Source organism: Hippocampus guttulatus, chromosome 16 (genome assembly GCF_054856545.1).
Source record: "Hippocampus guttulatus isolate MCC_2025c chromosome 16, RoL_Hgut_1.0, whole genome shotgun sequence".
Taxonomy (NCBI): Eukaryota; Metazoa; Chordata; class Actinopteri; order Syngnathiformes; family Syngnathidae; genus Hippocampus; species Hippocampus guttulatus.
In genome coordinates, this window is record NC_141276.1 from 14,731,574 (window position 1) to 14,742,234 (window position 10,661).

At 40.4% G+C, this 10,661-nt stretch overlaps 1 protein-coding gene across 2 annotated transcripts; it reads right to left on the bottom strand.

The window, feature by feature from the left end:
- Nucleotides 1–244: 244 nt before the first annotated feature.
- Nucleotides 245–10,295, bottom strand: LOC147193306 (actin-related protein 2/3 complex subunit 1A-A). Of its 2 annotated transcripts, XM_086132208.1 has the most exons (11): nt 10,162–10,281; nt 9,861–9,936; nt 9,561–9,686; nt 6,025–6,129; nt 3,887–4,109; nt 3,251–3,358; nt 2,396–2,602; nt 2,127–2,202; nt 1,430–1,620; nt 1,116–1,203; nt 245–445 (listed from the first exon to the last, which is right to left on the bottom strand). In XM_086132208.1, exons 2-11 carry the CDS (start codon nt 9,877–9,879, stop codon nt 440–442), a joined length of 1,149 nt encoding a protein of 382 aa, XP_085988334.1. In that variant the 5' UTR covers nt 9,880–9,936; nt 10,162–10,281; the 3' UTR covers nt 245–439. The 2 variants fall into 2 exon arrangements, with proteins under 2 accessions (XP_085988334.1, XP_085988335.1); XM_086132209.1 differs by lacking the exon at nt 9,861–9,936 and having other exon boundaries at nt 10,162–10,295.
- Nucleotides 10,296–10,661: the final 366 nt, after the last annotated feature.

The window sequence follows — 10,661 nt, forward strand, 5'->3', positions numbered from 1 at the left end:
CACTTTTAAATTACCCCGCGGGTCTGATTGAACCTCCTTGCGGGCCGCTTCCGGCCCGCGGGCCGTATATTTGACACCACTGATTTAAGGCCTGCTTACATGTAAGACTGCAGACTTGGCAGAGTGCTGAAGCCATGATGTGTGCGCCTCATTTGTGTGACCATTAAAGAAATATTCTGTCACGAACTGAGGCACAAGTTGAGGTTAAATCCAAACTGGGGGGAATAGGTTTTATGAAATCAACTTATTTCAAAGGTATTTTATTGAACAATGATGATACAGATCATTCTGGCAGTATTATCCAATATTCAAAATCAGTGACAGTAGTATATCACTTTAATGTTGGTTATTTGCAGACGCAGTACAGTCAACAGCAGAGGAGTCTCACACGTATTCAGTGGTGGAACGAGACCCATCACCAGCAGCCTGCTTTTTTGCCTCAGTGCTGCAAAACAAAAATACATGTTAAAATTCATCTCATTTGCTAATCGGGTGATGGCAGTAGTTAAATAACTTGATGTTGTTGTTGACACTAGCTGCAGGCATTCAAACAAAACATCAACTGTACATTCCTGAAAAAAAACAATCATTCAACAAACAATAGAAAAAGTCGGATAGAAATGGGTGATGGGTATTTTTGTCTCCCCAAAATTTCAATTTTCCTAATAGTAGCAAAACTATACCATCATTAAAATAAAAAAAATTGTGTGTATATATATATATATATATATATATATACACACAATTTTTTACTGTATATCTACAGTATATATTCCAGACACTTTCAGAACCGAGTGCATACAATGCTCAAACACATTCTTGGAAAGCATTGGAAGTTTCACTGGTCTTGGCAAAGTCATTTAACTACACACGACTCATCTACAGTGTGTACACATTACCGATTGACATCACTTGTTTCATTTGACCTGGTTTTCTATTGTCATTTTGTCTATATTTTGTCCTTTTTCCAATGTGGTGCATAATGACTATTGCGTTATGTAATCAAGAGAAAACTGTGGCGACAGGTTATGTCCTGTTTGAATGCATACAAAACATTTGACTTCTCTTTATTCTTTAATTTTCAATGATATTTTGCCACATAGAGTATACCCTACCTTAAAATCCCACATAACCATGCTTCCATCCAGTCCCACACTGCTGTACACCTCCACTCTACCTTTTCCCTTAACAGCACATAACTGCCTGCAAGATATAACAGATGTGCACAAAAGACATGTGAATGGGGATTTTATTTATGATTCCAAACAAGTAATGTGTGGTAATGATAATTATAACTGTACACATACATGTGGATGAACATAAGCATATTCATACACTGTGTTAAAATCCAGATAAAAAATGTTTTTTTTTGTATTGGTTTTTTTTTTAAGTCAAGGTTAATGAAATGGGAAACAGCAGTTCCTCTTACGTGATGCTGTTCTGGTGAAGGGTGTGAAACTCGTTTCTGTCTTCCTCTGTAGCCCTCTTATCCAGGTTACGGAAATGCTGCATGGCTGAAATGCCACTTTTGGATGATTGCTTGGGAATGTCTAGCTTCTTGACAAATCCCAGAGAGCCTGGTCCCTTATAGGTGAACTGGTAGGGACAGCAGTCATGCCCCTGAGAGACATAAATGGGTGTTAAAAAATCCCATATCACAACAATATTGTGTTTAAACAACAGCCATTGTGTTAATGACGTAGTTAATAAGAAAACGGTGAGTGTCTATTCGCAGGAGCTGAGCCATGAGTGTGGAAAAAAAAAAACGTATAGCTGATAAAAGCATTTTAACTTGTGATGGCAACATTTAGTGTGCTGATCTGTGCATGTGATGCAAACAAATGGACTATCGCCTTATTGAGACAAACTCCCTACTAAAATCCAGGGAGGTGAATTTTTTTTTGACTGGAATTAGCTGAAAGAAGCAAACATAAAAAGCTCAACAAAGCTGGAAGCAACAGTACAGTGGGAGTCCTCGGTCGGCGTTCTCTCATCAACCAACTTTTAGTCAAGTATGACACACACACATGCCCGCGTGCGTGCACACACACACACACACACACACACACACACACACACACACACACACACACACACACTTGCACTCATAGCAAGTCACTAATTACCGCGGCAACAATTTCCGTGGGGCTGACATATAGGATGCTCAGCAGTGGAAGACTGTCAATGGTCAGCTGTGTTGCCCTGGACAAACAAAGTGATCAACAAATAACAGTATGTCAACAGACAAATATGTTTACTGCACATTACTGCCACCAGCTGTTTACCAGCGGAATAGCATAAAACACACATTTCTGGTTAGGCTACAAGAAAATGTCGCACGCTGATAGTTCCTGTCCTGTATTGAAAGTGAATCTTTTATCTCAGTGGTACTTACTCCTTTCCCCGGGTAGCATCTGCCACAGTGATGCTGCTGTTGTGGGCCACCCAGGACAGCTGGTCTCCACTGGGGGAGAAGGAGACACTGTGAACCCAACCGCCACATTCCTTATTCTCAAACATCACCTCCCCAAAAGGCATTTTGGCCCCCCAAGCAGTGGGTCCAGGCTTGTCCTCGATGTCCTTTATGTAGGCTGAGAAAATCCTAAAAACATCCAAGTAGAGTTTTGAGTTAAATTCAATTTTAATTTGGTAAATTGGAAATAATTTCAAGGGTAATGCGGTTCGGAAAATGGATGGAAATACTTTCATTTAAAAAATATATATATTTTCTCTACATTTTCCAGTACATAGAAAAAGTTCCATGCCCAAAATTATACATATCATTTCTTAATACGGGTACTGTTTATCCATTGTTCTAAATTTTAAGTCGATCAGAAAGCTATCTGTCTGTACAATGTCTATGTATGTCATATTAAGTTTGTACAGAATGGTGTAAAAATTTGCCCCCTTGAAATAGGCATGGTCATTAACAGTTAAATTTAAAAAAACATTCTCTACTCTAACAAACACATTTTTTGCTTTGATTGAGGGTATGAATTAGTTTGCTCTTAACCGTATGTTCGAGATATTTACATTTTAAAATGCAATATCCACACTCAAAATACTACACACGAATAATGCACACTCTTCATACTACTGAGAACCATATCTGGTTGATATTTTGTCAAAAACAACTGGTGTATTATTTCACTTGGGCATTTAGTCATACTTGAAATCTTGGGAGTGTACTTAGCCGATCCAATAAAAGCACTTTCCTCTCCTACACAGTTCAATATGGGATAACAAATACCTGCAGTGGAGGTCTGCAGACCCAGCTGCCAGAAGAATGTTGTTGGGATGCCAATCCAGGCTCAGAATGGTGGAGCGAATGGGCTTTTTGATGTGCTTACTGAGCCACCTGTGGGTAATAAGGGAAAAAAATTCAAAAAGCTGTCGTGACACACTTAAAGGAAACTGTAAAAGGTGAAATGTGCTGAGCTGTAGCAATCTGGAGCTGTGTCAGTGTATCTATCAGAAGTATTTAACGGCCTGCACGTGATGTCTGTGTTTGACTTGTGCTGAAATTAATCACACAACACCATCAGTTACTATCTTATGGACCAAGAAGCAGTATTCAAATGTGTACTGTAAAGCAACGTGGAAACTGTGCATTTCGTAACAGACTACTGTGTGGTTATGGTGTGGTAGTTATAAACCTGTAAAATCTGGTTGGTGGGGATTTAATTTCCACAGTAAATTTCTGTGCCGGTGGGGCCTTCTATTGGACCCAAGCAGTAAATGTAGCATCAAATTTGTGCAAAATTATAAGAGTACCATTTTGAAATCAGAATTTTGTGAATTATTGTTTGTCATTTTCTTCCAAGAGAAAAGGTACAGTATGTATACTGTAGCAAAGAAGGGCTGTGTGTTTCCAATTTGTTATTACCAATCATTTTCCTTCTCAAAATAGCAGACAGAGATGAGTCGAGCTCCACTGCCCAAGGCAAACTTGTTCTCCAGGGGTGACCACTTTACACAGGTGGCTGCACGGTTGATTCGTACAAGGACCAGAGTGGGCTTCCACGAGCCATCCTTTAGAGTCCACACGTAGGCGTTGCGGTCAGAGGCACAGGTGACGATGCGATTGGACTCAGGAGCCCAGTCAATGCCTGTGAACATGACGATGAGGTTCCATTAAAGAATAATTAATGATGTGAAGCTCAAATACACAAATGCTTGATTCACTTTCAATGTACATAATACCGTATTTTCCGCACCCAAAGGCGCACCTAAAAGCATTCCATTTTCTCAAAAGCTGACACTGCGCCCTATAACTCGAGGCGCCAAATCTAAAGAAACTGTCACTCTCTATACCAGTGTTTTTCAAACCCTGTGCTGCGGCACACTGGTGTGCTGCAAGACATTGTCAGGTGCGCCGCGGGAAAATATCCAATTTGTATGCCTGTGCGGTCTATCGCCCAGAAAGTAATCATGTAGTACCCTCCCATACCACGAGGGAGCAGCAACAGCTAGCCAATTGCCTTGTGTTTCTCGACTACTCGAGACAAGCGAATTTGTGCTGCATGAATGCAGGACGACAGTGAACCAATACATATGAAAGATACTTTATTCTTTGTGTTCATTTGATTCCAATTCAAGCTGTTATAACGTCATTCTTAAATGTTAAAAACGGTTATAGTAACAATATAACACGTTAATTGTTCAAATAAGCGTTTTTTTCTCACATTTTCAGCTAGTGGTGTGCCGTGAGATTTTTCAATGAAAGAAGTGTGCCTTGGCTCAAAAAAGTTTGAAAAACACTGCTCTATACATTCCCCATTGAGTTGTTTCCCTGTTAGTGTACCTATGCCATCTCGTGGTGATTATTAGCAGGAACCAATTGTAACCTTAAAGCAGACATGTCCAGCTCTGGTCCTGGAGGGCCACCGTCCTGCCTGTTTTCAAGTTCTCCCGCCTGCAACACACCTGATTCAGATGATCAGCTCATCAGCCAGCTCTGAAGCAGCATTAGAATGATCCTGATGATTTGAATCAGGTGTGTTGCTCCTGGAAGAGCTGGAAAACAGGCAGGACAGCGGCCCTTGAGGACCGACATTGGACACCCCTGCCTTAAAGGCTTCTGCCCAACATTAATTGACAAGTGCATTCGCCAACACACAACTACTTTGTGAGCTCTGCGTAGCCATGATGAACCAAAGATAATACCAAAAGCATCGTTAGCTACTGACGAAAACGAAGGAAGAAGGAGACACACAAGGTGTGTGCCTTTTTGTTGAATCAGTTGTCTTCATAACTTTTGTCTTTCATTTATTGTTTTGTAATGCCGTTTGTATCTGTGTTTCATGTCTGTGGTTGTGACCAGTTCTCATTGTTGGAGCTGCAGCGGTTGTGAAGGCACTGTATGAATAAAGATGTATTGTATTGCCTTTAGCATAGCACCATCTAGTGGGTGCATACTGCAACCGCAACCACTACAGTAGCTTCTATTCACTGAAGGTGAGCCTTATAGAGCAGGAAATATAGTAAATATTACATTCATTATGTGGCTTTCCTCTGTTTCTTTCAGCCATGGGAACACATAGATTGCCTGCCTGATTTGCTGATGTTACCTGACCTTGTCTCACTAAAGACTTTTCCTGATCATCTGAAACTTACCTCTGCCAGCCTGTCTGATCTGCTGATACTACTTCACACTACCCATTGCATTAACGAACGTGGCTTTCTGCCATTTGGGCCCAAAAACTGTGTCGGACCTTAACATTTGCACTTTTAAAATCCCACCTCCAAAGCCAATCATTTTTAGCATGGAGTTGATATTCTGCCGTGCAATTATTACACATTATTGCTGTAAGTCAATTTAAGTTGACAGATGCCACAGCTGGATACAACGGTAGGTTGTGGTAATGTATGGCCTTCGGGATTGAGCATCAGAGTTTTTGTCACACAATGAACTTGGGAGAGGTAATAAATGTAACTGAAAAAATAAAAAGAAGACACGGTTAAATATTTGAAGTGGAAGCCACCCTTCCCTCAGGCACTCTCAAGCGATACAAGCTGTTATACCTGTGATACGTCCACTGTGCTCAGTAAGCTCATGGATCTTGATCCAGTCTCGGCCTTTCTTTTCATAAATGTTCACCACATTGTTGTTGGGGCTTACTGCAATTTCTGTAGGGAAACAAGTATTCACAACATTTTTGTATAGGATGTACAGGTATTTCCAAATGCATTTATGGAAGGACTTCATTTCATGGAACAAAGCAGGACAAATTAAGAGTCTAAAATCTTGTCATGGCTAAACCTGGCAACGTAATGGGATCATACAGTACAATCTTACTGGTATATCTTTTCATCTATAAACCCATTTAATATTTGATACATATTATATACCTCATATATTTGTTTTGAAAAAGACTGTTTGCTCCTGTCATCTCACCATCAAGTCGGGATCTTCCCTCTCTTTTGAACTTTCTCGGTATTAACAAAACACTGACACACCACAGTTAAGACAATTTATGTGTCAGTGTTTGGTTTAGTTTTAGTCAAACCAACTCAATTACAATGCATCATTAAAGGTGCAAGTCTGTGCTTTGTAGTTCAAGCCTTTGGTCAGAGCTGTCATTTACTGTGTCTGTCTGTCCATCTGTCCATCACTGACAGTTGAGCAAAATTTGTTTAACGCACACTTCATACACCGTTATTTTCACATCAAACATAGACAGTAAAAGTGTTGTATTGGGAACATTGTAGTCAGTTAGCTAGTCTGTCTTTTATCACTGTAAGGCATGATGAACATTGTGTACAAGAAAAAGCAACAATACACTCTGCAGTGCTCAGTGGTATCTTCAGCTGTGATCCCATCAGTGAACCTCTTTAGTCCATTTGCTGTTTTGGTAATCAGATTCCTTGTGGTTCCACAGGCAGCATTAATGCAATTACGGGATAGAGAAAAAGCATCTGCAATACACCAGTGACGTCTCTGCAGTTGGGGCCAGTGGGGCCTGGTCCCATCAGACAGCGCTGTTGAGCACTACGCACGCTCAAAATAACTGTGAACAGAATTGGTCTTTATAGATCATAATTTATTAAATATTTTAGCATGAATAACAATATTCAATAAATACCAGTTTTGTTACAAAGACAATTTCGTTACAAACAATTATGCATAACACAAACGCTTTACCAAAGTCAATTTCAATGGTCTAACTTCTTAAAATACGACTGGAATAGGGCCGGTCCATGAGTGCTTGTTTGAGTGACGAGCCACTCAAATCATATCGCACACATCCAAAACTGCTCTCAGTAGACGGTCATGGGGCTACATTAACTGGGCCCATCATCCAATTAAAATTGATACAGTATATGTGACGTGTCGCTAAGACGCAATCAGCACATGCTCAGTTTTGGCGGATGGCAGTATAAAGGAGTAGGCTTGGTTTTCATCGGGAGCAAAAGTACAATAATAGTAATTTTATAAGGGGGAATTTTAGAACTTTGCCACTTACGCAAAAAAAATAATTATATATATATATATATATACATATATATATATTAGAGCTGTCAAACGATTCAAATATTTAATCGTATTAAAAATGCAACTGTCATAATTAACTCAAATTCACAAAAAATTAATCGGGATTTCTCACGCATTTTTTATCGTTTCTGAATTTCCTTTTATAGTTTTTTGTCCTATTTTTCCCTATTTTAATGCTCTCATCAACATGGAACCATGAATCAGTTTTCTAAGTGCAAAATGCAAATATTTACTGAAATAATTTCGATTTTCAATTTTACATGAACATTTTTCACTTGGAGCAGTTATTCATACATAATCTCTCACACAATATTACTGTCTATCAACAACAGTGAAAAAAATATTTTGTCACACAACAGCTGCTTTAACAGCTCTTTTTATGGAATCAAAAGAGAGCACTATAACATTATAAAGTGCACATCTAACGTAAACTAGGACTCAGCCTATAGTGGATTTAAGCCATGGTTGCATACTTTGTTTTTCTAAAGTTTGCTTTGAACACAGCAGTCAGGCTATGTTGATTCTGTTGGTCCTTCTTGTGAGGAAGTTTCTCTATGGTTTTGTGTAGACATCATTTCGGATGACTACACTTGGTTCGATGACAACACTGGAGACGTTTTATTTTCAGTGTGTTCGCTAGGTCGCTACCACTGCACCGCTGAACTCTCGCCGTGCCTCAGCGCACCGTCACTGTCAGACGAACACAGAGATGCTCCACCCGCTTTATTTATATGGACATGGAACACTGTAACCTTCCACACAAAATAGTTCCAGACAAGTAACAATCGCGTCAGTGGCATACATCGTATTCGACAGGCTACCTGCACTTTAAAAAATAGTTCCAGACAAGTAACAATCGCATCAGTGGCATACATCGTATTCGACAGGCTACCTGCACTTTATTCACCAGAGTCTCATCAACCTAGTCTCTTATTTCTCTCCCGAAACAGTGTCTTCTCCCACTTGGTGTACCTTAGTCTTCTCCGCGACATACAATCTCTGTACACAGCTTGTAATGGAGGCTCTCGCTGGCAATCCGTAGTGGAGTTGTTAGATGCAATGCGAATTATTTCAGCTTGAGTCGAGCTGTGGACAATGTTGACAGGCTTGCATGCAGTAGCCATACATTTAGCTATGGCTTAAGCAAATTTGTTCTTCGTCACTTCATCCTTTTTCTTCGCTTTGAAATGATCCATAGCTGTCTGTCTGAGACGAGGGGGCGGAGTACTCGCGTCAGCTTTGTGCTTGGCTATTAAGTGGTATTTCAGACTCGACGTGCTATGATGATAGCTCAGTTTACGACTGCAAAACATACAGGTAACTTTGGTCTTGTCAGTGGAACAATCTGGCAACTTTTTAAAAGTAAACTTTCCATTCATAAACTCTTTAAGTATCCGTTTTCGGTGTCTCGCGCTGCCGTGTTTGGCAAAACAAACGTGCGTGGACCTGTGCAGCGCGGTTGTTGTTTTGTTTCTGGTTTATTTATAGAGAAACGTAACATCCGCTGTAACGTGTGCCGCGTTAATCTCGCGAGAAAAAATTTAATCCCATTAAAACTCATTTAAATGAAGGCCAATAAAAACGCGCCAAACTGACAGCTCTTATATATACAGTATATATACACACACATATATGAGAGAGAGAGAGAAATTAAACGTCTGGAAACGCATCAGCCGGTGTATTAACATTGTTCAAACAGGAAAGGACAAAACCCGCTCTTTCAACCTGCGTGTGCGATGTGAAAATCGCTTTTTTGCTTTCCCTGCCTGCTGTTCGGCGAAGACACTACACGGTCTAGAGTTGGATTCCAAGATTTGAACACTTCAAAGCTTTTATTCATGGCCTTAATTTGGCTTTGAATTAAATGGATCGTGGTCTTGATTACGACTTTATTGTGTAGGCTTTACTGCTTGTGGATGTCAAGTACCCACTGTGGTGCCCCACTCAACTTTTCATGCCAGAGACTCACTGATTACCACAGTTGTGCATATCCACAAAGGTTTACCTCAGGTGTTACTCCAAAAGAAAGTACGCCGGTACAAGTGGTTGACAGTGTTTCACCTACGTGTCCTGTCTTTATTCCAGGTGTGGCAAGAAAGTGGCTCCAGACCAAAACTGTAGCGTGACATGTCTGAACAAAGATGGGAGAAGCTGTTGGAATGTGGCTGCCAGACCAGATGGTCTCCTGAGACTGAGATCAAGGAGGAGCACAGGGAGATACTTTGTCATAAAAGAGACAAAAGAGCAACAACATCCACTAAATGTCTTGATCAATATCTGTTAGCACTCTTTCATATTTATTCTGGTGTACACACACATTTTTTGGTCCTTCATGAGCAGACTTGTTTGAGAAAATAATACACACCTTTTGAGGAGTGGTGCATACTATGCAAACAGGATTTGTCTTTGCCCTTACTGTACTATCTGTGCACCCTCATCCCCTGGAACAAGAAAACGTTTACTATTTGTACTTATCTTGATTGTCCAAGTGCTACTATAAAGCGGGGGTATTCATTTTCAGCCTTCCTCAAGCAGGTAGAGGCAGCAATAATAATACATGTAGTCACAAGCTCCAGGCAGACTAAACGTTTTTCAGCTTCATGTATCAAATAGCAGAAATGGAATTCGCTGACTCGATGCGACGAAAAAATGTAACAACCACTTACCTTTTGTGTAGTTCAGATGAGTAGTACACTAGTTAGTGGCTGTAGTGTATATTCGTGGACTCTGGACAGTCGACACGAATGGAGCTGAGCAGTCGTACTACAAGGAAGTCAGTATGTTATTACCCAAAGGAGTGAAGGAAAAGTGGGTGTGTCTAAGTGTCAGGGTTGAGGATTGGGTTAGCATCTCATTTGGACGGAGCAACATACAGTACAGTACACTCTTACTAATAATGTAGCAATCATTTCAGATGTGAATGTATGGGGGGTACGTTTATTTATTAGTGAGAGTTGGCAGGTCAATTTAGTCCGCACTGAAGGTCCAGGTCCAAAATGCACCACCCACCACTGGTTGCCAGAATGTGGGGAAGAAGCCAGAATAACCACTCCGCCACCCACTTTATTGAATGATTGAACAACTCTGAAATGGTTGCCAGTCAATTGCAGGTTAATTGACTGTGGGTGTGAATGTGAACGTTTGTTTTTTTCTATATATGCGCTGA

Excerpts from the sequence above, each read along its gene's own strand:
- LOC147193306 (XM_086132208.1), bottom strand. Across the intron at positions 6,130-9,560 it reads CTGGAATAAAGACAGGACAC|AAATTGCAGTAAGCCCCAAC; the intron begins GTAGGTGAAACA and ends GTTTCCCTACAG. Across the intron at positions 4,110-6,024 it reads GCACAGTGGACGTATCACAG|GCATTGACTGGGCTCCTGAG; the intron begins GTATAACAGCTT and ends TCATGTTCACAG.